Genomic DNA, 25,914 nt, shown 5'->3' with positions numbered 1-25,914 from the left:
CTCCTTCACAGGGGCTTATCTTGCAACCCTGAATTGTTTCTGTGAATAATGGCCAAGAAGAGAATAGACTCCGAGAGTCACTTTAACAGGGGAAACAAGAAGAAGAGCCTGGCTGGATCCGGCCAAAGGCCCCTCAAGTGCAGCCTCCTGGCCGATGCCTCTTCTGGAAGAATGGCTGCCTCCAAAGGGGGAGGCAGAGTGGAGCCATCATGGCTGGGGGGCATCCATAGCCCCCCCTCCTCCTCCATGAACTTGTCTCAACCTCTTTTAAAGGCATCCAAGAGATATCCTGCAGCAACAGAACACAATGTGAACTATGTGTCACGTTTGTCGATGTTGTTTAGGATGGGCGAATGGCATCTCCCTGAGCAGCATTTGCGCCTTGTTTGGGGAGGGAGGGTCAGTTTGTTGACCCTCATTCAGCCCATCCTGACTCTAGACGCTGGTCCAGCTGCCCCCCAGTCTCCCCCTTTCTGCCAATGATTATGAGGGCTGTTTTCTTCATATATGCCTTGAATATACTGTCACACAGCACCCAGTCTCTGAGAAAGGCAAGATTCCTTTTTTTTTTTTTTTTAAATCGTCTTTATTGATTTAAAATATCAGCTTACATATATGTTACAAATAGTTACAACAAAATTAAACACAAAATTATAAGAGATAAAAGATAAAAGATAAAGAAAATTTAAAAAGAGCGTTAACAATAAGAAATGAATATTGGTTATAACATTCTGTCTTATCTAATAAAGTCTTCTGAAATAAACTTCCAATCATTCTCATTGTAATTTTTCTATTGTCTTAATTTTGTTGCACAGTTTGTTTATAACTTTTCCTGTATATTCTTCTAGTATATTTATTCCATTTGTTTATTATATACAAGTATCATTCAGTTCTGCTAGGATAATCTCTCTCTCTCTCTCTCTTTTGCATCAGACAAGGAGAAATAGGGATGATAGAGATCATGCAGCTTGGGGAAAAGAGAACTCCCAAATCATTCTTTACCTTCCCCCCTTAAATCCAAAGCTTCCTTGTACCTGGGCAAGGAGCGGCCACTACTTGTCTCTCTCCTGATTTCTTGGAAAAGGCAGCAGCTTCTGCGTGTGTCCCATGCTTAGCTCATGTTTCAACGTTCAGGCTTCTGGAAGTGGGATGTGGGCCAAGCGCTCTCTGGGCCAAGCACCCAGCCTGGGCTCAGGGCCTTCCAGAAGAGGCTGGGCAGCCGCTGGGTCTTGCTGAGTGAGCAAAGGGGGCTCTCTCTGTCTCTGTCTCTCTCTCTCTGTTTTGACTTCAACCCTAAGGTTCAGCCCTAGTTGCAACACTGAGCATTTCTTTACAAGGCACACAATTAACCGCCGGAACCCCCTGCCACTAGATAGAGGGTCACAGGAGAAGAGCCGGGCTGCTGGATCACTCCAAAGGGGCCCATCGAGTCCAGCATGGCGGTCTCCCAGTGACCACCCAGATGCCCCAGTAAGGAATCCTGCAAGGAGGACGGGAGGGACACCCAGCGAGTGGGATGCTAATGCATTTACTGTCTCTGACAGTGGAGGAAGAAGGGAGCCATCTTTGAAGCCATGCAAGGGCTTCTTAGAAACAGGACCCAGGAGCCTGCCCTGCACTGACTCAGCCACGATTCCACCTCGCTCCGGATCTCACAGCCCCTCCCCCCAGTTCCAGAGAGGGGGCATTCCCAGACCCCCCCCCCTGGAGATGCGGGGACTGAACCTGGGATCCTCCCCTGGCAATCCCCCTCCGCCCCCCCCTGCAGGGCAGGACAGGAAGAGCTGCCGGGGGGGGGAGAGGGAGGGGGAGGGAGGCGGCGATTCCCAGCGAGGAGCTGCAATCACTTTCTCTTTCCCTCTCCAGCCTCGCTCCCAAACTTGCGCCTCGAGTTCTGCCTGGCGACCGGTGCCGCTATCTGCGCGCAGATTTCCGATTGGTGGAATATTTTCCCCTCGGCCAATCCGGGCTCGCTCTGCTATTGGCTCCGCAGGCGGGGCAGAGAGCGGGTCTCGGAGTCGGAGGGAGAAGGACGTCGCTGGAGTAAGAGGAGGAAAAGGGAGCTGCGTTTTGGGGGGAGATGGGGGTCCTCCTCCTCCGCTGGCCCCCCCTGATCCTGTGGGCGGCTGCCCACCTGCTGCTGCTCCTGGACTGCGCAGGTAAGGACTCTGCTCTGGGGCGGGGGGAGAAAATAATTTGCACTAAGCTTTGGGGCGGGGGGGGGGACTGGACAAGTGAGACTTTGTGAATTGCATTTCGTGGGCACTGAAAGGGGCGATCGGGGGGTTTCCTGTCCGAATTGGAGCCGGATCCCTTCCCAAATATCTGTTTCCCAGACTTGGCTTGTTTTGTATGCCGCCCGGGGCAGGGGCCGCTTCACTCCTGGGCTCGTAAGCTCAATCAAAGAATTAAAAAAAGCTTGAAGGTGTTGGCAGGATTCATGGGGGGGGGGAAGTGACTCGCCTGTCCCCCCCGCCCCACGCAGCTTCGTGTAGACTCTGGTTTGTGTGTGTGTGTGTGTGTGTGAGAGAGAGAGAGAGAGAGAGAGAGTACACAGGTCCTTCCTTTTCTATTTTTTACCTTCCCTCTTCTAACCCTCAGCCGCTCTGAAAACTCAGCTAAACACTCAGCAGACCAGCCTGGAGGTGGGAGCTGGACGGGTGTAGCAGACTTTATTTGCGGGGGGGGGGGGATGTCTGAGTAAGGGGTCTCCACCCGCAATTCCCAGTGTTGTTTTGCTCAGGAGTTCCCTTTCACAGCGACATTCATAATCAGGTTCTCCTGCTTTACAATTGTAACTCCCCCCCCCAAAAAAACCCCTTCCTGTTGCCTGTCAAAAATGTAGATTTTGTGAATTATGCAGGGGGCTCCTCTGTGCCATTTCTGTACAGCCCCTTTCACTACGTTTTGCACACTGTATCTGAAGAAGTGTGCATGCTCACGAAAGCTTACACAGTACCCAGAACAAACTTGGTTGGTCTCTAAGGTGTTACTGGACATTTTTTTATTATTATTATTTCAACTGTGTCAGACCAACACGGCTCCCTACTTGAATCTTTATTGTAAATAGTTTTTGTGGTTCTCTAATGGAAAATGGTATGGATATAATACTATCTTTAGTTTAAAAGTTCCTTGTTGCATAAAAATTCTCAAAGTAACTTAAAAGCTTTAAGAACTAAAGAGAAAGACCTGTTGTTTGTCTCTTAAACCCTCTTGATATGGGGGGCTGCCCAGGGGCGCCGACTTATAAAAAATATTGGGGGGGCTCATACCGGGGTCCTGCCGCTGGTTCGCTCGGGTAGCCGGGAGAACGCAGTTCGAGGTGGCGGTGTTGGGGAGAGACCCTCGCTCAGGGCGCCACGAGACTTGGCGGCTGGTGGCCTATCTGGGGGGTTTTGGAGCGTATTTCGGCGGAGCGATTGGGGAGGAGGGGGCTTGTTGCTGGATTCTTCATTTGGGCCGGAGATCCGCTGCTGGGGGGTCCCTGGGCCGAGTTGTGAGCACGGCCTGCTGAAGGGAGATCCAGCCGATTGCGCGACGGGGACGGCCGGGGCTCTCCGGCTAGGGCGCGCGGCTGGCTGGCTGGCGAGGGAGCAGGTGGGGAGGAGGCGGGGGTCCTCACTCTCTTAGGAAACGCACCCGTGCGCCCGATTGCCACGAAGTCCGAAGGGTGCGTGTGTGGAATTAAAAAGCAAAAACGAGATACGGGCAGGGCAGGCAAAGAGTTTTCTGCAAGAGGATGGAGGGCAGGTTGAAGAGAAAATCATTCAGGATGAGACAGTCAAATCAGCCATGATAAAATGGGCTCAGGATATTGGGTATAACATCATGTTTGAGGACTGGGAAAGGTTATGGACCACTGGAATGAAATTCACGGCATGTAATGCCTTGAAGGAAAATATTATGAAAATGATTTATAGGTGGTACATGACCCCAGTCAAGCTTGCAAAAATATATCACCTGTCTGATAATAAATGTTGGAAATGTAAGGAAGCTGAAGGGACATTCTTTCACCTCTGGTGGACTTGTCCAAAAGTGAAGGCCTTCTGGGAAATGATCTATAATGAGTTAAAAAAGGTATTTAAGTATACCTTTCCCAAGAAACCAGAGGCCTTCCTGTTGGGCATTGTTGGCCAGAAAGTGTTAAAGAAGGATAGAACTTTCTTTATGTATGCAACTACAGCAGCAAGAATACTTATCGCAAAATATTGGAAGACACAAGATTTGCCCACACTGGAAGAGTGGCAGACGCAATTGATGGACTACATGGAACTGGCTGAAATGACTGGCAGAATCCGAGATTTGGGAGAAGAAACAACGGAAGAGGACTGGAAAAAATTTAAGGACTATTTACAAAAGCAATATAAGTTGTATGAATGTTAAAAATTTACACGATTCGGAAACTATAGCTTCAGCAATTAGATTTGGGAAACAGGAAATTATATTTTAAGTAAGAAAAGGTCAAAATCTAAGGTAATACTATGTTTAATTTAAGATATAAGTAACTGATGAAAAGTATGTTAAATTTAGAGGTATAGTATTTGAAAAGTACAAAATAAGGTACGAAACAAGGTAATAATTTGCTGATATCTTTATTATAAAGAATGCAGGGTAAGGGAGATGCGAGGAAGTCCAGTTAGTTATATAAAAAATGTGTTGAATGGTTGGTTTTCTTTTCTTCTTTTTCTTTTTTTCTTTTTCTTGTTCTTTTACTTTTTTCTTCAGTGTATGTTTCTAACTTTGTATTTGAAAACTTAATAAAATATTTATAAAAAAAGAAGAAGAGAAAATCCTTTCGCTTTTCTGGGGCTCAGGGAAGTCTCAGAGCCAGAGGTTGGGGAAGGGACCCCCTTTGCTCTGCCCTCTTCTCCCGTCTTAGATTCGCATGGGGGTCCCCGCCCGAGCTTGCCTGGCCACCGGGCTACACAAGGGCCGCGCTCTACGCGGCACACCTTGCTAGCCGCGCAGCTGTCCTCCGCAGCTGTGGAGCGGCCCTGCGCCGGTGCCCAGCCCCTCTGGGCGCCCGCTGCGCTGCCAATGACAAGCGGGCGACGTCGCGGGCGGGGAAGGCGTCGCTTTCTTTCCCGATCCTTCATCCTCCCAGTCTTCCAGCCCTTTTTTGGGTTGGAAGCTCGTCTCGTTCGCCCTTCTCCTTTCTTCACCCTGCGCGCAATTTTCCTCCCTCGTCTCCCTCCCCATTTCTCCTTCCTTCCTGACTGACTGACGGGCTTGGGCTTGGGCTCCGGGTCGGGCTCGGGCTCCGGGTCGGGGTCGGGCTCGGGCTCCGGGTCGGGCTCAGGATCGGGGTCGGGCTCCGGGTCGGGCTCGGGCTCAGGCTCGGGCTCGGGCAGCCACAGCGTCGGCGGTGTTGGCGATCGGCGGCGCGGGGGGATGGCCCTCCCGGGGGAGCCGGCGCTGCTCAATGGGGTTGCCAAGGAGACAGGCCGGCCGCCCCCCTCCCCCGGCCCGGCGCCCCCCCGCCGCGCCGGTGCCCGTTATCGAGCTGGTGCGCGCCGGGCGCCCTATAAAAGCCGCGGACGCGCCCACCGCCGCCCGAGATTATTGGGGGGGCTGAGCCCCCCCAAACGAATTTTTGAGGGGGCTCGGGCCCCCTCAAGCCCCATGGAGTCGGCGCCTATGGGGCTGCCCCCTCACTGTGTCTGCTACAGGGCTGGGCAAAGGGTGGTGGAGACCACTGGTTCCTTCAGATTCCTCATCATTTTGTGGCTCTTTGTCTCCTGACCACTGAGCAGAACTGCCTGTGTTGTTTAGCCAGATGCCACAACCAGAGGCAGCCTTGCTCTGAGCTCTTGTGGTTTGAAGTAGGGGAAGCCCCTGCCCTGGGAGGGGAGGGTCTTAGAAGTGGGTCCCATTTGATCTTGCCTGAAAGGAAACCCAGCCGGAGGGAGGTAGCAGAGTCAACACACCATCACGGCGTATGTAATTCAAGCAAACTCATCTTGCAGGTTTACGCTTCCTTGAACTTTGTTTTCCACAGTGGATCTCCTTCAGCAGGTGGTAGATTCTCCTTCTTTGGAGATTGGTTAGCAGAGGTTGTATGGCCATCTGCCATGGATGCTGCAGTTGAAATGCCAGCATCGCAGGGGGGTTGGACCCTCAGAGTCCTGTCTGTGGTTTTTAATTTAGTTTCCTAGTTGTTTTGAGATGAGTCACTGGCCAAATTAAAACTGGCTTCTTCCTCCTTGAGGGTGAAGTTGTCCAAAGTGCATTCGACACAATTTTCACAGGGTCCTCAAGGACCACCTCTTTCTCTATGAATCTACCCGGACTCTGAGATCATCTTCTGAGGCCCTCATTCCTCTGCTGCCTCCTCTGGAGGGCGGAGAGTGACAGCAATGTGAGAACAGGGCCTTCTCTGCAGTGGCTCCCCATCTGGAAGGCTCTCATAGAATCATAGAGTTGGAAGAGACCACAAGGGCCATCGAGTCCAACCCCCTGCCAAGCAGGAAACACCATCAGAGCACTCCTGACATATGGTTGTCAAGCCTCTGCTTAAAGACCTCCAAAGTAGGAGACTCCACCACACTCCTTGGCAGCAAATTCCACTGTCAAACAGCTCTTACTTCCCCAGGGAGTTTGCCTGGCACCTTCATTATACACCTGTTGGACTAAGTCAGGCAAAAACATTCCCTTTTAACCAGGCCTTTGATTGATTTGATTGACATCCTTTTAAAAGTGTGGGGTGTTTTTTTTTGGGGGGGTGGTGGCTTTTTATTAGTGAATATTTTGTGGTTTTGTATTCTGATTTTGTTCTGTGAACCACCCTGAGACCTCCAGGTATAGGGGGGTATATAAATTAAATATATCATCATAATTATACGTCCCATTTCTGCTACCTGAGGCAAAACAGGAATAGCCTCCTCTTCTCCTTTTAGCACTGTGCCCCTCTACCTTCCGCCAGGGAAATGCCCCATCTCTCGCTGAACTCGACTCAGCTTTTCCCTCAGAGGGGGGTGTTCTGGTGGGGGCAGAAGCCTCAGGTATGATGCTGAAAGCCTATGATCAGCTCCCTCCCTCCCCAAGTCTTTGTGAGCTGTTTTTGTGGGTCTCGGATAATCTCTAGGCAGAGAATGGGACAAGTGTTGGAAGGAAGGCCTCATCCTTATGCCCAAATCTGTGAGGCCTTTCTTGGTACTGACTCCAGAGGAGCCCAGGGTGGGAATTAAGGGGCTGCAGCTGTCTTGGGGGGCCCTCTATGTGGGTCTCATCCTGTACCCTAGAGAAGATTACGAGGACCATGGAGCCTTGGCTCTTTCCTCCTGCGCAAAGGAGGCACACAGCCCCCTTAGTACACATTCACTGTGACTTGGGAAGAGGGGTAAGGAGTGTGGTGAGTGAGCAGAAACAGCAAAATCTGCTGATGGATGTCAACAAAAGTTAATTGCTTCTGATGGGGATCTGCTGTGGAGACTCATTAGGCCCCCTGGTGGCCAGAGCTATGTCCCCCTTCCTGTGTTCGATCTCGTGAAGGGGCAAGTGGGGGGAAAGGGGATGTGGGGCCACATGTTGAGACCTGACCCCAAAGTTGCATTTGCCCTCCTGCCCCTGCTATCCCTGTGGGGCCTTCTTTCTCAAGTGGGGAACCCGCTCTGTGGGTGGCAGCTCAGACCATTGAAAGATTGCAACACTGAACCATTGAAACACCGATTCTCAAAAGGGGATCCAGGAAGGATCTCGGAAATTACAGGCCAATTAACTTGACATCTGTCCCTGGAAAACGGGTGGAAAGTGCAGGAGACTAGCAACTGGAATGCATTTAACTTGAAGGACTTCAACTGTATGCTGGAATCACACCAATTATATATGCAGAAGGCAGAGAGCTCTTTTTGTGTAAGGTTTTTCCAGTACCAAAAGAGCTTTGAAGCCCTCTGCCTTGCATAACAGACTCTGGCAGGTTCTCACAGGATCTTGTGGGGCTCTCCTGAGTTCCCAGGAGATCTTTCCGAAGCCTCCCAGAGCCCAGGAAGCAAGACCCAGGTCAGACCTGTTCAGTGCATGGCTCCAGAAGGTCAGATGGTGGGGCGGCTCCAAGGGGGTGTCTTTCCTAGGCCCGTTGCTGCAGATATGAGCCATCCCAGTCAGGGCAGACAACTCTGAGCTACCTGTACCAGTGTTCTGACCCAGGAGGAGGCAGCTTCCTCTTCTCCCAATATATGGATTTTGCTTCGTCTGGTCTCCCCTCCATCCACTTCCCAGTCCTGAGCCTGCTTAGCTTCTGTTCGGTGCCTGCATCCTGAGCCTTCAGACCATGTTGTGGGAGCTCTCATCGGCTTGGCGCTTGCAAGTGGGGGGCAATTCCTGCCCCCTTGGCAAAAGGGAGGGGCTGGCCTCTCTCTCCCTCACACGGAGCCTCAGCAGAGACTTGCAGAGATTTAGTGCTGCCTGGCAGAGCTTTTTCTCGCCCTCTGCTCCATGGGCTATTGTTGTTGTTACTTGTAGTTATATCCTATCTTTTCCTCTTCCAACTCTCTGATTCTTAGGCCCCCTCTGCTCTGCCTCCTCTGTGTTTAAGGGCAGGTCTGTAAACTCCCCCAAACCCTGCTGAACTTTGGATCTCCTAATTTAGGGCTGATGCCTGCAATACAGCAGGATTAGGGTGCCTCCTTCATCTGCAGGACCCCTAACTCTCTGCCCTTCTCTTTTCCTTTCCAGGCTCCACTTCTCACTCCCTGCGCTACTTCTACACAGCTGTGTCTGAGCCTGGCCAGGGGCTGCCCCAGTTCATTTCTGTGGGGTACGTGGATGACCAGAAATTTGTTCAGTACGACAGTGACACCAGGGAGCGGCTGCCTAGTGTCCCCTGGATAAGGAAGGTGGAAAAGGAGGATCCTCAGTACTGGAACAGGGAGACTCAGATACTTCAGGGTGATGAGCTGGTGTTCAGGGAGAACCTGGAAATTGCAAGGAATCGCTACAACCAGAGCGGAGGTGAGTGGAAGGCAGGAGAGGAACAGAGTCACACACTCCCCCCCCCCATAACGTTCCCTCCAGGGGCCAGAATTGCTGGGAGGGGGCTGCTGGGAGGACAGGAAATGGAGGGTGGGGGTCTCCACCAGGGCAGAGGCATCTCCCCTTCCATTAATGAAGGTCTTAATGGGGGCTGGGATGGGGTGGGGTGGACAGAGAACGAGACTTGGAGGGGAGAGACCCCCCCCCCAGTATGACACTCTCTGGACCTTGTTTTTTAAACTTCCTTCTGAAATGAGTCAGAAGATGTTAGTCCTTTTGAGACGTTAGTTGTGTGAAAGGAGCCAGCATGCTGGAAGGCTGGGGGGAGGCATTTATGTTTAGTCCCAAAGTTGAGTGACTCCCCCCTCTAACTGCAATTTTGGAGCAGAACTTCAGAGGTGGGAGCCTCTGCTGGGTCTGGAGGGAGATCTCTCTATGATTTTGCACCTTTACCTTTCAGGCTTCTCCACTTCCTCACTTCCTAAGCAGGCTCCCTGCTTCAGGACTTTAGCCCTGCCCCTGACAGCACCACAGGTGTCCCAGCACTTAAAACAATAACTGAAGTGGAGGGGTAGAGTGACGGGGGGGGGGGCTATGCTATGATGTCAGCTTCACCCTCCTGCCCCTTTTGGCCCCTGGGGAAAATCCTGATCAGGATCTGGCCCTGAAGCCAAAGAGATTCCCCACCTGTGAGACAGAATAATGGAGGTGGAAAGAGCCTTGCCAAAGGTGTCAGCCTGAGTGTGTCCAGAGCCCTCTGGGGCCTTCGTTGGCCTTGTCAGGCTTGCAAGGAAGAAACCCAGGGGGTCAGCTGAGACCAAGCCAGCGCTGCAATGGGCAGGTCTGCCTTTCTTGCGGTGGGATCAGGCCCAGCCTTGCCTTGCAGGCTTCCTCTTGGGCTCCTGGGACTTCTGCTTCTCCCCCTTTTAAAAATGGGGATTGGGTCCCTCCTGAGCCCCTGCACCTATCCATGGAAAATGCCCCATAAATGTTATCAAGGAGCGTCTCTCGTTTCCTGATCATTTCTTGCAATTGCTTAGCTCAGAAAATCCCAAACAAATGAGGTGGCCACTTCAAAGGTGCCACGGACAGCCCTGGAAATGTTATCTGATTCTATTTAAAAGCAATGTTGAAGGTATAGGTGTATCCCATTTAACATAATGAGGAAACAGGAGGGAGTTTCATTTATAAAATGAGGGAGAAAGCAATTTATGCTGAAGAAGCAATGAGACAAAGCAACTCAGCTCTGGGGGCAAAGAGCAGCCAAGCAAGGTCTGTCCTCTCCCCAGGAAAGCTCCCAGCTCTTCACAGCATAGACTGCCCTGATGGTGCTGAGCATCAAAGGGAAGAGGCGCATGGCCTTTTGAAAAGCAACAAGTTGGCTTAACGTCAGCATTTAATTATTTTCACCAGGAGTAAAGAATTTAGTATATAGCCAAAGTGTGTTTAGGCACACATTTACAAACATCTGTTTGTTCCATCATTTATATCTTTATATTCCACTCCATCAGCACAGTTACCTTTCAGTTGTCCTTGAACCTGGGTTCAAATCCCTCAAATGCATCACTTGCTTAATATTATACAGTGGTACCTTGGTTCTCAAACTTAATTCGTTCTGGAAGTCCTTTCCAAAACCAAAGCGTTCCAGAACCAAGGTGCGCTTTCCATAGAAAGTAATGCAAAACGGATTAATCCGTTCCAGACTTTTAAAAGCAACCCCTAAAACAGCAATTTAACACAAATTTTACTATCTAACGAGACCATTGGTCCATAAAATGAAAGCAATAATCAATGTACTGTACTATAAAATAAAATAAATAAGACAGTATTGTAGATGATAAAAATTAAAATTATTATTTTTTCCTTACCTGCACTGATGATAGTCCTTGTTTGGAGGGGGGGCTTTTATCCATTTCCGCAGTCACACAGTCAATAAATCGCATCAGTAGCTGAACTGGGTTCCACACAGTAATGAAAACAAATTAACCGAAAAAGCCACAAAAATGCAAAATAAATACAGTCATGCCTCTTCTTGCGAACGCTTCATGTTGCGTTTTTTTCAGGTTAAGAACACAGCAAACCCGGAAGTATTTACACATGCGCAGAAGCGCCACTCTGGTTACGGACATTTCGGGGTGCGAACGGCACCCTGGAACGGATCATGTCCGCAACCAGAGGTACCACTGTAGCAAAAAACAAAAGCGCCAAATACAGTTGTACCTTGGCTCTCGAACGTAATCCATTCCAGAAGTCCGTTTCACTTCCGAAATGTTCGAAAACCAAGACGCAGCTTCTGATTGGTGCAGGTGCCCCGCAAACAATAGCCGACAGCTGCATCGGATGTTCAGCTTCCGAAAAACATTTAAAAACCGGAACACTTACTTTTGGGTTTTTGGCGTTTGGGAACCAAGCCGTTTGAGAACCAAAGTACCACTGTATATCACAGCCTTTCATTTATTTATTTTTTAAATCATATTTATTAAAGTTTCCAGAAATATAGAAATACAAAAAAGAAAAAAAGGATAGAATATACTCAAAACCTTGCTTTCATTGCCTACTTTCGGGGACTCCCCCCTCCCCCTCCCGACTGTGTTCCCCTTTCATTAATTTGGTTCTACAAGCTCTCACTCCCAGTTTAAAACTTAATTTGTTTAACCCATTATCCAATTTAAATTATACAATCTTACCACCATCCCACATCATTAACAGAAAAAGAAAAAAGATTTTCCCCAAGATCCACCCCGGTTTCCTTCCACGAATTCCCTTTTTTTAAACACGCCCAATCAAAATACAATGATATACAAAAGTTATATAAAGAAATAGAAGATAAAAGATATAAGAAGATTCAAAATATGGTTACACAGCCTTTGGATTCCAAATCTCCCCCCCCCCCCTTCCCCGGTTTGAATTCCCCATGTCCATCAGTCTGTATGTTATCAGCCTGGAGGTCTCAAGTCCATGGCCAAATTTCTCCCCAATTCCACCTTGCCGGTTTTCTTTTAATTCATTTATTTTAATAATGTTTAGCTTCAAACGTCCAATCTAACAGAGGTCTTTGATTTCCTTGGTCTTAACCGCTCCTCCCATTGTTCTTTTCGTGTCGTAATCAGTCCTTTGTTCTTTTTATTCCTCACTTTCTCGGGTTTCTTGTCCTGTTCAGCTGCTAAAACGTTCTAATTCAGAAATCTGGTATCTCTACAGAGGTTTGCTATTCAGGAACAAAAACTTACGTCCAGTCCCTTCCTTTCTTCAATAGAAAATTCTATTGTCTCCTTTAGTGTAAACACCTCTGCAGACAAAATACTATTTCAGTTTTGCAGCTTTCCCAGAAGATAGCAAGTCCTGTGCGAATCCAAGAGTATTTTTCCACTTACGACCGTTCTTGTAATGTCCTGAAACCCCTCTAGGGGGATTGTAATAACTTTGTATCCTCTAATCCAAAAGTCAAATTGTTGTTCCTTGTTTTCCGACAGTTTATGTCCATATTGTAGCCAATTGTAGCAAAATTAACCAGCAAAGTCCTCATAACAAAGTCCTCTTTATATTCTCCAGCTTTGACAGCTACTTTGACAGCTGTCAAAGTCTCCGTCTCTCTTCACCAGGCTCTGCGAATCGCCCCGGTTCCCGAGGGGGGGGGTTGCATTTTCCTTCTCCCCCTCCGCTCTTCTCCTCCAGCACAGTTCTTATAATTTCCCATCGTGGAATTAATGATTTTTATCAAAAGTATACTTCTCTTTGGACCTTGGTTACCCAGTCCTTGTTTTAGAATGTTTACAATGGGGGGGGGACTGACTTCCTTTTTAGATCACCCCCCGCTCGTACCAAATCCGAAAAAATCCTCTTTTTTTCTCCTTTTGAACCCGGTTTCCCAATTACTCACGGGTTGTTGTTAATAGTCCGAATTTCCAATGGAAGAAGTCAGCGCTCTCCGTCGAATGGCATGCGGCTGCGCTCGGCAGGGAAAGCAGAGGACTCAAAGCACCACGCCGCTCCCCGGCACCCGATCCGAAGCCTTTAAAAAGGCTCCTTCACGAGTCGGGAGGGCGCTAGCGGTGCCAGCCGAGTCACCCATGTCCACGGGCTCCGTGCCCGTGGTTTTTAAGGGTCCCCGCGTTGCCGGCGCGGTAGGACCCAGCCCCTGCCGAGCAGACTCCCTCCGGAGCTCGGAGGGAGTCCGCCATTCGGCGATGGCGCCAACCTGGAAGTCTATCACAGCCTTTCATTTAGAAACTGCAAAAAAGATTTAACATGGGGAAAAAGATGGTGATTGCGATACAGCAGTGGTGAGAAAACCTCCTTAAAATCTTAAATTGCTACCCACATAAGCTAAATAAGCGAATTACTTGATCTGAAGACTGCAGGTTAATCCAGAGCGAGGAGTTTACATTCAGCCCATACTCAGACTTACGGTTGTCCGAAGTGAGGCCTCCCTGGGTTTTCGGTGTTTGGGAACCAAGGCACCACTGTACAAAAGTACTTGTATTGCAGGGCAGGGGGGACATCATAATGGAAAGTTCTACGGAAGAAGTCTCTGCAGTGGCAGGCACAGATGTCTTCCCTCCACCCCCCCCATGCCTGTTATTTGTGGCACAAAACTGTTACCATAAAGCACCAATGCTGCAGCAAGCAAAGGCTCCAGCAGCTCAGTCAGCTGCATGTGGCTGGAAAGCCCAACAGGATGTTTGTGACTGTTGCCATGGAAACAAAGGGGCAGTCCAATCTGTACTGAGCACCGGATGTTAGCTCAGTGTGTATGTCATATGACCCGTACTGGAAGTACATGGGTGGAGTTTCTTCTTGCTGTTGTCGAGTGCAGACGTGTTTCTCTGTACTGATATGAGAGACAGAAATAAAAGATGTAAATAGTTTTCTGTCTGCTTCTTTCCCCTCTTGGGGGACACCAAAGGGGAGAGATGATGAACGGTGTGTTCCTCTCACACATCTGAGATGAATCGCCGAGACCTCGCCTGCTTATCAGCAGAGTGGAGACGCGGGGAGGTCGACAGGAATATCTGCCGGTGCCTACGCTGTGGCACATTCCTCTGACCCAGGCAGAATTCCAACAGTGGCAGCCTTCGGATGGTTGCTGTTTTCATCGATCCATCGGACATCTGGATGAGAGGCTGGTGAAAAGTCCTCCTCTGCTCCATGGAAGCCTGATTTGAGAGGCTGATTCTCTGCAGCCAGAAGCTGACCAGAAGAAGCTGACAGCCAAGCCGAAGCTCAAGGTATGAGACTTTTAAGGGCTTAAAAGTGTGAATGCAGAATGATTCATTCTCTGCTTCACGGAGAGCGTGTGTGGGAAAGCAGCTCCAGCTAAGAAGAGGCCTGCATACCAGGCATTTTTGTGGTTTCCTGTCCAGGAAAGGAATGCGCTGTTGCCTAGCAACGTCCTTCACAAGGCTGTGCCTCAGAGAGGAGAAATGGAAAGTTACTCGAGAGGGCTGGGCAGTCAGACAATGCTTCAGAGAGGCGTAAACAAAGTTTGTTATGACTAGGTCCTCACGAACTGCTGGAAGGGACTTTCCAACGCAGCCAGAGTCAGAGTTGCCAGGTGTCCAGAGTGTAAACAAGCCAGCTATTGGATTTTAGAGGCTTGTGTTTTAAGAGTCAATGCAAGGACTCAAAATGGATGCCAAGAAGGGGGGAGGTTTGCCTTCTCCACCCCTCCTGACCAATGACAATTATTCATCTTGGTCTATTAAGATGAAGGCCCTGCTGCAGAATCAGAGACTGTTTGGGGTGATTGAGAATCCCATCCCTGCAGCACCAACGCGTGCTTGGGAGTCACAGAATGTGAAGGCTAGGACTGCTATAATTCTGTGTGTGTCAGACTCGCAGCTTGTGCATATACAGCATTTGGAATTTGCGCAAGAGGTTTGGAACGCGCTGCGTACAACGCATCAGAGAGATGCTGGTTCTTCAGCGTTGCTGTATTTTGAGAGGTTGACCAATCTGAGATTAGCGCCTGATGGAGATGTTCAAGCGCACCTGACAGAGATGAAGTTTCTGCGTCAACAGATGGTGGAACGCAATTTTCGTCTACAGGAGGAAGTGTTTTGCTTCATGATGATAAACAGCCTGAGCCGCACCTACAAGGTTGTTGCCAGTCAGCTTGGTTCGCTACCTGCTCAGCAGCTAACCGCGGAAAGAGTCTGTGCCGTCGTCCTGAACGAACACGACAGACTTGCTGCACTGGAAGTGAAAGACAGAGGGAGGCAAGAACAGAGTTCGAATCTTCCCACTGCTGGTGATGCTGTAGCATTGAGTGCCGTCCGATGCTACAATTGTGGACAGACTGGGCATCTACAGCGGAACTGTAAGAAGCCACGACAGTCAAAAGGAGCCAAGAACAGCTCTACGAAGCCTGAGGCGTCAAGCAAAAGCCGTACCAACTGCCAGGTGAAACCTGCAAAGGCTATGATGGCGAAAGGAACCACGCCAGATGTTGGGAACGCATTCATAATCGATACCGGCGCCACGAAGCATCTCTGCCCACACAGAGGACTGTTTTCGACGTTGAAGAAGCAAAGCTTCACTGTGAAACAAGCCAACGGTCAAGAACTGGAAGCGACCGGAATTGGAACTGTGTATCTTGAGAGTCTGAACTTGACTATAAGCGATGTTTACCTGGTTCCAGAACTGAAATTTAGTCTGCTGAGTGCTTCGCAGATTGCAAAGAAGGGACTAAAACTGTACTATGATGCTAAAAGATGCAAGATCTACAAAGATAGAGAACTGTTTCTTACTGCCAAAGAGAAAGATGGACTGTATTTGTTGACTTTTGATCAAAGTGATTACATGAAATGTAATACTTCTGATTCTAACGAAATTTCTCTTACAGGTCTGACCAACAAATTGAGCACCAGGAAGGTGGCTAAGAAGGTCCACAGAGCTTTTCAGCGGGTGTATGCTGATGTAATTGGTCCCCTAGAACCATCTAGAGGCGGTGCAAAATATTACCTTTTGTGTGTTGATTCTTACACTAATTATTCTTGGGTTTACTTGATGAAGAAACCGCAGGAAATTTTAGAAAAGTTTCAAGAGTTTTGTGACAAGGTTAAAAGTATGCATGATGCTAACATTGATTGTCTTTTCACAGATGACAAGCCAGTTTTTCTTTTACAGGATTTCCAGAGGTTCCTGCAGGAAAAAGGGATAAGACACAAACTTGCTAGTTCCGAAGAAGCGTGGAAGAAATGTGTCTGTGTTAGGGTGAACAAAGAATTGCAAAAGGGGATGCATGCGCAATTGCTGAGTTCACATTTGCCACATGATTATTGGGCTGAATCTTTAGCGTCCTATCTTCATGTGTGGTTGAGGAAAGTCTCAACAGAGTTGGGATGTTCTCCTTTTGAGAAGCTGTTTAATAGAAAACCTTCTGTTGCCTACTTTAAGGTTTTCGGGTCTCATGTGAGAACAGAAGCTCCAAATGGGGTAAAGAATGCCAGAGGCATCTTCGTAGGTTATGAAAAAGGTCTCTACAGAGTAATTTTGTCTGAATCTGGTCAGGTGATTCTCACAAAGTTTCTAGAGAGTGCTCCTGAACAGGAGAGAGTGATTGTTCACACTTTTTCCACAGATGATTCTGATGAGGATTCTGATGATTCTGATGATGAGTTTGATCTCATTGAGTTCAGTGGTACTGATGATGATGACACTGATAGCTCAGACAGCTCAGTTGTCACAGTCATTGAGAGAAAATCTCAAATAATGACTAGACCCTCAGAAAAGGAGGATGAACCACTGATTAAGCTTAGTACTGGTTCTTCAGAGAGTTCGGAGGCTGAACCAGAAAGCAGAGAAGAGCAGAAGCTCTTACGTAGGTCTGAAAGAGCAACGAAGGGAATACCACCCAAGAGGTATTCAGAGGAGTTTGCTAACCTTGCATATGTTGCTGTTGTAAACGATCAAGGACAGATTGAAGCTGTGTCTGAGTCAGAGACAAAGGCACAACAGAAAGTTGTTAACCAAGGTAACGCGAAGTCACACAACCAGAGAGGTACATTGGTAAAACCAGTGGCGGGTAGTTCCAAGGGTGGAACTGAAACAACAGGGGAATGTTATAAGTATAACAACTGTTTGTATTCTTCTCTGGATGACGCTTTGCTCGCAGCACGCATTGATACTTTAGGGGGAGTATGTTACCATAAAGCACCAATGCTGCAGCAAGCAAAGGCTCCAGCAGCTCAGTCAGCTGCATGTGGCTGGAAAGCCCAACAGGATGTTTGTGACTGTTGCCATGGAAACAAAGGGGCAGTCCAATCTGTACTGAGCACCGGATGTTAGCTCAGTGTGTATGTCATATGACCCGTACTGGAAGTACATGGGTGGAGTTTCTTCTTGCTGTTGTCGAGTGCAGACGTGTTTCTCTGTACTGATATGAGAGACAGAAATAAAAGATGTAAATAGTTTTCTGTCTGCTTCTTTCCCCTCTTGGGGGACACCAAAGGGGAGAGATGATGAACGGTGTGTTCCTCTCACACATCTGAGATGAATCGCCGAGACCTCGCCTGCTTATCAGCAGAGTGGAGACGCGGGGAGGTCGACAGGAATATCTGCCGGTGCCTACGCTGTGGCACATTCCTCTGACCCAGGCAGAATTCCAACAAAAACAAGGAGGCCAGTTGACGCTTTGCTCTCTCCCTGGCACCGTTGGCACTGGCTTTGTGGCAAAGTAATAATAGGGAGGGATCCTGGAAGAGAGCAAAGAGCTGGGAATCCAGTTGGGAATCCAGCCGTGGCACTGCCAATTTTGAAATTTGGGTGGGGTGGGAGGAGTTTCCCTGAAACTTTGATGACTCTGTGCTCATGTGCCTTAATACCTGTCCCAGGCAGCAAGTTTATTGTAGCTGCATTATTGAGGTGCCAATATGCCCCCAGTCTGCTGCAATTATGACCCCAGAAATAAGCACAGCTATGAGTCCCCCCCCCCCATGAAACTTCTTCCCTCTGCCTCCTCATCCTCCCCACTGCCCTGGTGAACTGGGGGTGGGGGACGGCCGGGGTCTGCAGTGCTGGAGACGACAGGAAAGAAGGATGGTGTCCCTATTCCATAGGGAGATGGGGGTTCCCATAGGGATGCCGGCTGTCAGCCCCCCTTTCTCCTTGGAGCCTTTCAGAATCCATCCCGTTGTCTGGACTGCTCACTCCACCTTCTGGGGGGCTGATAGAGAACGGGGCCCCACATCTGGCAGTTGCTCTTCTTTAAAACCTGCCTTACCCCACGGAACTGACTGCCAGGAAAGAGTCCCTCAAGAAGAGAGTTCAGAACTGGGCTAGTCCCGGTGTGTGGGCAGCCAGGATCACAAACAGATTTTATTTTATTTTAATTTCCAATTGTAACTGCTCAGTCCTCTGCATGTTTACTTGGAAGTAAGTCGAACCCCACTCAGTGTGACTTACCTTCAAGTAAATATGCAAAGACAAATATATGTAAAATCTAATGAGAGAATCAAAATGATCTGTCCCATTTAGGGATTATGGGACTTCAAAATGATTGTTTTAATGTTGTTGTTGTTTTGAAGATTTGGTGGTAGCCCCCTGGGGTGGGCAGGGGGATGCAGGGACCCCCCATCTTTGACAAGGGCAGCCTGGCCTCTGCTGAGAAGGGGGGCAATATTGAAGTGGGGCAAACCCCCCTTGCGGCTTCTCCTTCCCACCCAGGCTATGAGGAAACTTCTTTTTCCAAAGGCCCTTCCATGACTTTCCTCCTTTTAGGGAAAAGGTCCTTGATACTGAGAAGCTGGGGGGAGAGAGATGGAGGGGAAGAGGAGACCTTCTCTCTTGAAAGGGCCCCCATGTGTGGGTGTCCCCCTTTCTGGGGGGGGGGGCAGCTGAGGCGTCCCTCCAAAAGGGGCAAGATCCAAGGAGCAGAGCTGGGGGATAAAACCCTGCAAGGGATGCTCCTGTTGGACAGGAAGGGAAACCCCACCCCTCCCCCGCCTCCAGGGAGTTGGGAGAATCCACTAGGAATGGGGAGGGGGAAAGAAAGTGTGAGGCTATGGGGGGGCAATTAAAGGGGAACTTGTAGTGTTTCCCTCAGTGAACGTGTTTTGCGGATGAGCCTTCAAAAAGATACAATGCTGGTTGATTTTCCTCCCCTCTGACTGCTGCCTCTTCCCTGAGTCTGAGGCAAATAAATCCTTTTTCCTGGGCTCTTTTGCTGATGGGGGAGGGGCTGCTCTGACCCCCCTTGATTCCTGGGCCTCTTCTGGTCCTTCCAGGGATCCACACCTTTCAGTGGATGTACGGCTGTGAGCTGAGTTCAGACGGGCGCAAAGGAGGGCATTACCAGTACGGCTACGACGGGAGAGACTTCATTGCCTTTGACAAGGAGACCCTCACCTGGACGGCAGCTGATGCAGGGGCCCAAGTGACCAAGAGGAAGTGGGATCCTATCAGGGCCCGGAACCAGCACAGGAAGGCCTACCTGGAGGAGGAATGCATTGAGTGGCTGCGGAGATACCTGGACTATGGGAATGAGACTCTGCTGAGGACAGGTAAGGGGGGGCAGTGGGGTGGGGAGGGGGCTCAGTGGGGCAGTTTCCCTTCAAGCTCCCCCCCCCAACAGTCTTCCTTTCTGGACCAAACAGCAAACACTTTTCTTGGTGGTGGTGGCAGAAATAAGTTTGGGACTCTGGGAGGAGAAAAAGGGTCACTTCAGAGTATGATGTGTGGGGGGGAGATGCTTAAAAACAGCCCCCCATGTCCCTTTGGCTAGGATAAGGGATGGCAAAAGACAAATGGGGGGAGGGGACACAGAAACAGCAGGGAAGGGGCCAGGAAAGCAAAAGGCATTTTAAATTAAGTAAAAACATAAAATTGAAATGGACAGATTTGAGGCAGAATAATGAAAAGCCTTTTGCCTTTACACTTGGGTAGTAGAAAGTGGGGAATGTCTTTAAAACTATATTAATTAACCTTTAAAATAGAAAATGTGTAGGGAGCCCATGAAGTATGGATGCAGCCCCCTCACTAAGTCTGTAGGTTAGCCACTCGTGGCCTAGAAGCAGAAATCCTACACATAGTGAGAGAGTATGGGAAGTCCCTCTTCTGCCTTCTTATATTTTTTATTTGTGAGGAATTTTACTTTTTTCCATGGGGAACATTCAGAAGTGTCATCTTCCCCAACCCCGTGCCTTCAAATGGTACAGTCCACACTTCTGCCTTCAGGAATCTGGCACAGGTGCCAGTCACATGATCAAGTGTTTTGACTGGCTTTCTTCCTGTCTCTATTAGTTTTGCTAATGTGAACATTAATTAAAAATGAAATAATTCTAGCACCCTCCGTTTTTGAGGCCTGACACATACGTATTAGCCGCCCTTTCCACTCCAGGGGAGGCTGCCGTGGAGAAGGGAGACGGGCCCTTTCCAACCTCAAGGGACCCTTTCAGGGCAGGCGGGAGAACTAGAAAGGAGCTCTGTCTTTCCCAGGGCTCTTGGCTTTGTTCACTAACTATTGGGCTGAAAAGTCCCGGAGAACAGAGAACAGCGAGTCCAGGATTTCTTCCCCCTCAAGAGAGGAGCCAGGATCAGCCTGATCTACCTCCTGCTATGGATGTCTCTCTGTTAACCCCAATGCGGCCCTTTTTGCAGAGGCTCCAGTGGTGAAGGTGACCAGGAAGGCAGACTATGACGGCCTGGAGACCCTCGTTTGCCAAGTCCACGGCTTCTACCCCAAGGAGATTGATGCCAACTGGGTGAAGGACGGGGAGGTCTGGCAGGAGGGCACCCTCCGAGGATTGGTCGCCCCCAACTCGGACGGGACCTACTATCTCTTGCTCAGCGTCCAGATCGACCCCGAGGAGAGGGAGCGCTTCCGGTGCCGCGTGGATCACGACAGCCTGGAGAAGCCTCTGGACGTGGCCTGGGAGAAGGAGCCTGGTGAGAGACAGACAGACAGACAGACAGGAGAGGAAGGGGTGGGCTCTGGGAGGGGGGTTTCCACCCACCTCCTCAGATGGGGAACCCCAGTTGGATCCTGTCTGTGTCTCTGGAGGGAAGCAACTGGTGGACTTCAGCAGAGATGCAGCCTTTTCCAGCAAGTGTCTCATAGGCCTTGAACTCAAATTGAATGTCGTAGGTAAATACTGGCCATCGCCTTTTGACTTTAAGCCCAAGTAGTTGTGATATCGCAGAATGTGGGCAAATGTGTTATTTCTTCAAAATCAAACTTACAGTCACTGCAACTGAAAAAGGGGCAGCAAACTTAAAAGAGGGAGCCCCAGACTGACTGTACTTCACAGTGAAAAAGATTCTCACTTGCTCCTCCTCACACTCGCGCTAGAAAAACTGATACTCATCTCCACTCAGCCCAAACACCCGTACACCTCTGGGAAGAGCAAGCAGGAATTTTAATAACAACGCTCGTCTCTCACACACGGCCAGGAAAGCTGTGCCTGCAGGAACCAAAGCAGAATGTCTAAGAGCCAGACTCCCTTTTCCCCAGCAGGAGCACATGAACGCACATCCCCACCCCCACCCCAGACTCCCCTTCTCACAGGCAGGCAAGCGAGGATTATGGAAGTGGCCCTTGAGCCAAAGACTCACACAGGCAGGGCAGAGTGGACCAGGGCTCACTCACTAGCGCTGCGGACTTCAGAGATTCCACCCAAACAAAAAAAACTGGACATTTTGCCTCATTTAAAAAATTTGTCTGTACAAACATTTTAAGTCTGAAAAAGAGGATGTGTCCAGGAAAAACTGGACGTCTGGCAACCCTACACAAGATGCTTCTTCCTAAGGGTTTGTGTCTTCCCTGAAGCCCTGTAATGCTGGGCTCTGGGGGGTCTCAGAGGGGAGGGAATCCCTTCCTCTCAGGGTCAGGACAGAGAAGGCTGAAGCACCTGAGCAGGAGGAGACCTGCTTTTAAGTCTGGAGTCTGTGATGAAACAGATGTGCCTGTCTACTGTCTTCCTTAAATAAAATGGTTATTTTGAAGACCTCTAATGCTGGACTCGGTGGAAAAACCTTGTATTGGGGCCACTACAGAGAAGACCTTGGCCTGTCAGGAGAGAGAGAGGGGGCCTGCTTGAAACAGGCCCTCATAAAATCCTCCCGGGCTCATAGCTCAGCACCTCCACTCACGTCTCCTGCTTGAGGCCTTGGGGAGCTGCTGCCGCCAGTCTGAATAAAAATGTCTCTTGTCCCCTTTCAGTCAACCTGGGGCTCATTGTGGGAGTCATTCTGGGTGTTATGGCTGCCATCCTGCTGGTCTCTGGGATCATCTTCTTCTTCATCCGCAGTAAGTAAACCCTGGATGCGTTTTCTGCCTCTCCTGTGTCCTTCTGTCTTGGCCTCCGACTGGGAATGTGCTGGTGGAGCTTCCTGGAAACTGCCCCTTGTATCCCTACAGAGACCCCTCCCCACAAAACACCCTTTGAACATGAACCAAAAGTCCTGTTGGTCATTGCTTTGCGCTCACTCTGTGCTCAGTAAATTCACTTCCCACCTGATGTTTTAATCCATCCTAAGCCTTCAGTCCTGTGCACACTTAGCAGGGAGCCTTCCTTACATATCTTTAGGCGCCAGGCGAAAATGTTTCTCTCGAACCAGGCCTTGGGCCTTTTAAATGTGAGTTACTGGTTTGTTTTTGTTTTATTATGTATTTTGTGCTCTCATTTTGTATTTTTATATGGGGATGAGGATATTTCACCCCTCCGATTGCAAGAATCTGCTGATGTTCCAGAGAGGAGGGGCGGATTTTGCTCATCGCTTCTTCCGCTCCAGCCTGTGGGAGTCGTGAGTGTTATCTGTGTATAGATAAGGTGGCTGCTCAAGCAGGTGTAACACTCATGCAGTCCAGCGTCTCCAATTAGCCTTTTGTTAGTTTATTTTAGTTAATGCAGCAGCCGTAGAGAATAAAAGAAGTTATTCTTCAGAGCTGTCATTCGTGTGATTCATTCAGCTCTGCTGACTTTTGGAACTGAGTTTGGTGCTCACAGCTCCGAGTTGTGGGTCCACAGCACTTAGAGCTGCTCCCAGCAGTGGAAGGTCTCTGGGAGTGCTTTTCCAGCTCGCCTGGCCCAGTCGGGGCTGAAGAGATTGAGCCCAGTCGGTGGCACTGGCTCAAAGGCGAAGCTGACAGGGGAATCACCAAAATAACAATCCACAAATGAATGAGTGAAGGGACTGGATAATGTTTCCTTCCACCCTCTTGGAATTTGTCCACTGCCTGGTTTCACCATGTTGATTTTTTTATTTAATTTCCTCACTTTTTTCTACTTCTTTGTAACATGAGTTCCTTGAAAAGCTCCCCTTCTGGGCTCCCCTTCCTTGGAGGTGTTTGGAAGAGACAAGAGGAGCATCTGCTGGGAAGGTTTCAGCATCTGAGAGCCAGATTGTCGAAATGGATTTGAGTGGCCTCTGGAGGTTCCTTCCAGCTCTGACCTTCTGCTTTTGTCTCTACAGGGAAACAGAGCGAGAAATTAGTCTACAAAGCAGCCTCAAGTGAGTGACTCCTCCCCTCTCTCTGTCTGATATATTTTCCCCAATATGGAGCAGGAACAGGTTACAAACAGACAAATCTAAACCTAGTGGTGGCCTAGTCCTGAAGCCCAAGACCCTGATGGGAAGCTTCAGCCTGTCTGCTCAGCCTGTCTGTGAACAGCAAGGGGTCCCTCAGGGCCAGGAAAAGGCTGCAGAGAGACTGTCGGCTGAGGGAGGGGCTCCAGGAAGGAGCAGGAGGAAGAGCCGAGGGTGCGGGGGGAGAGGGGTCTCTGGTGGTTTAATTTACTGGAACCTGAAGCTAAAGAATTGGTTCGTCGGCTCATGTCTGTGGGTGTCAGGAACCCTCCCCTCTGGATTTGGCACCACTGCTCTCCCCCCTACCCCCCGCTTCTGCCTTTCTGCCCCCTTCCCAAATCACACCCACCCCTGCCCTAGTCCCCCGCTGCCTCCATGCCAGGCTGTGCCCATCTCTCTTTGCCCTCCAGTGCTGTCCTTGAGCCCCCTTGCCTCTGGGCTGCCTGTCCCTGAACTCTTCTTAGGCCCCTCCCCGTATTGAGACTGATTTGGGATGGGGTCGGAAGGAGGGAGGAGAAGAGCTGAGGGGGGGTGGGATCTCCCTCCCCAGGATCCTGACTCCTGTGCTTCCTCCCTTTTGCAGCAAGCGACCAGGGGTCCGACAGCTCTGCCAGGGGTAAGTGGGGGGGGGCAGGTGGGGGCAAAGTGGGGCTCTTGCAGAAGACTCCGTGGGGAACATCCCCAAATGGTGAAAAGCTTCTGCTTTCCTGTTACCCACCTTGGGAGTCACATTTTGGGTTCTGGAAGTGATTTCTCCTAGTAGGACTGCTTTGTGTCCTTCTGGTATTTGTGTCCTTCTGGTATTCCCCCAAAGTGTGCAGCTTGGCTCACTTGCTTGAGCTGCCCTCTGCAGGCATTTGCTCTGCAGGCCCATTTTGGTGACACTCCTAGCATATCTTAGGTCTGATCTGACATGATGAGGGATGGTGGGTTTCTTTGTGAGGCTGGACTAGATGGCCTTTGGGTTCCCACTAGCTCTGTAATGTTGATGTCCCCACACTATGATGTTGGCTTAACTTTGAAACACTCTGTTTCTTTTTTTCCTTCAGTTGGTGTGTGAGATGAGACCAGAAGGAGCCTGCACAAGTTTGGCTGTGAATTGCAGAGGCTCAGAGCTCCTGCTGTCCTTTAATGCTGTTTATGATGTTCCTTAATACTGGCTCTTACCCATCCATTGTGACTCCAGTTGTAACTAGAATTTGAGGATAATCATGTTTTTTTGCTGGATTTTGGCCAATTTTGCTTTGCAGCTGATTTTCAGAAATGTGCTTGTGTTAATCAGAAATGTGCCAGATATATGCAACTAAAAGCTTTTAAAAGGGATGGGGAGATTGAGCAGCGATTTTGATGTTTTCTCTTGGTTCTTTGTTGCTGTGGTTTCCTTTACAATCCCTTCCACAATCTTGTGTCCCTCGCTTGCCATCCAAATTGAAGGAAAGACAACATCTGAGAACTGCTTTAGGTGTATTATGCAGGAAATAGGCTGAGCTGTTACTGCCAACCTGCCTCTTGGGCCGCCCAGCCTTTGGCTAAGCGGATGTAATGTCTGATCCTGCTGACAGCCAAGAGGCAGGTCAGGAGCTTCATGGCCAGTTTGATCTGAAATAAGCAGCCCCTTCTTTTTGACTGCAGGCCTTCAGTTCATGAGACTTGTTGCCTGGTCCCCACAGCCTTCTAGGAGGGGTGACCCACTGGGAGTGGGACCACATGAACTCCTCCAAGTAAACTAGTTTTGTTGCCTTCAATTTGCGTGTTATCTCGCACATTCTTGCTTTTTCACCTGTAGTCAGTTGAGGATCATACTTTGCCTCTCTGCGGTTCCCTCCATATGATTCCCGCCATCTTCCTTCCCTTCTCATAGACTGGCATTCCTTCAGGAAACTCTTTCCTAGAAATAAGAATGCAATAACTCTCTTAGACCTCCAGGGGCTGCAGGATTCTTCTTGCCCAACCCAATGGATTTGCTGCATCTTGCTTTGAAGACACTGGATGTAATTATTATTATTACTCCTTTTGTAATATCTGTTTGACTGAAATAAATAAGAGTGCACCCCCTTCTTCTTTAGTAGTTCTTTCCCTCTTATCACAGGAGTTCCAGAGATTTTGAGGTTCTGAGAATATTCACAGACTCTTGCAGGGAGGTGCCAATAATTGGTCTTCCATTGCAAAGTGACTGAAGAACAAGTGTCCAAAGCGAGATGGGGATATAATCTGTGGTTTTGCAGGGGTGCACTTAAGTTACATGAGGCCGCTGTGTTTCTGAAGCCAAGAGGGTCTGAAGTCTGCTCAGGGCCTGGGGGTGGGGGAAACCACCTGGATGCTGCCTTTGGTTCCAGGACGGAAGAAAGGAGGGTTGGGAATATAATAAAAGAAATGTGCAGGTATCTGATCTGGGGCAGGGGGTGGTGGGAGATGACC

The 25,914-nt window shown here is 49.4% G+C and overlaps 1 protein-coding gene and 1 long non-coding RNA gene across 7 annotated transcripts; one reads left to right on the top strand and one right to left on the bottom strand.

The window, feature by feature from the left end:
* The first annotated feature begins 1,474 nt into the window (after positions 1-1,474).
* On the top strand, positions 1,475-25,553 carry LOC310701470 (class I histocompatibility antigen, F10 alpha chain-like). 6 transcript variants are annotated; one of them, XR_014523055.1, is made up of 9 exons: positions 2,066-2,159; positions 8,674-8,949; positions 19,197-19,472; positions 20,569-20,856; positions 22,130-22,216; positions 23,383-23,421; positions 24,080-24,112; positions 24,546-24,641; positions 24,701-25,553. XR_014523055.1 is itself a non-coding variant. In XM_083492391.1 (8 exons), exons 1-8 carry the CDS (start codon positions 2,081-2,083, stop codon positions 24,559-24,561), a joined length of 1,086 nt encoding a protein of 361 aa, XP_083348517.1. In that variant the 5' UTR covers positions 1,475-2,080; the 3' UTR covers positions 24,562-25,553. The 6 variants fall into 6 exon arrangements, 4 of the variants coding, with proteins under 4 accessions (XP_083348517.1, XP_083348516.1, XP_083348515.1 ...); XM_083492391.1 differs by having other exon boundaries at positions 1,475-2,159; positions 23,391-23,421; positions 24,546-25,553; XM_083492390.1 differs by having other exon boundaries at positions 1,831-2,159; positions 24,546-25,553.
* Positions 10,794-19,866, bottom strand: LOC310702129. The gene is made up of 3 exons (XR_014523275.1): positions 17,587-19,866; positions 13,187-13,565; positions 10,794-11,417 (listed from the first exon to the last, which is right to left on the bottom strand). It is a non-coding gene; the product is annotated as an uncharacterized lncRNA (long non-coding RNA).
* Positions 25,554-25,914: the final 361 nt, after the last annotated feature.

This window comes from Podarcis liolepis, assembly GCF_965112155.1.
Source record: "Podarcis liolepis genome assembly, chromosome: 2".
Classification (NCBI taxonomy): Eukaryota; Metazoa; Chordata; class Lepidosauria; order Squamata; family Lacertidae; genus Podarcis; species Podarcis liolepis.
Note: the sequence above shows the minus strand (reverse complement) of the source record. Positions and strands in the feature narration are given on the sequence as shown.

Excerpts from the sequence above, each read along its gene's own strand:
- LOC310701470 (XM_083492389.1), top strand. The coding sequence starts at position 2,081 with ATGGGGGTCCTCCTCCTCCGCTGGCCCCCCCTGATCCTGTGGGCGGCT. Across the intron at positions 2,160-8,673 it reads GCTGCTCCTGGACTGCGCAG|GCTCCACTTCTCACTCCCTG; the intron begins GTAAGGACTCTG and ends TTTCCTTTCCAG. Across the intron at positions 19,473-20,568 it reads TGAGACTCTGCTGAGGACAG|AGGCTCCAGTGGTGAAGGTG; the intron begins GTAAGGGGGGGC and ends CCCTTTTTGCAG.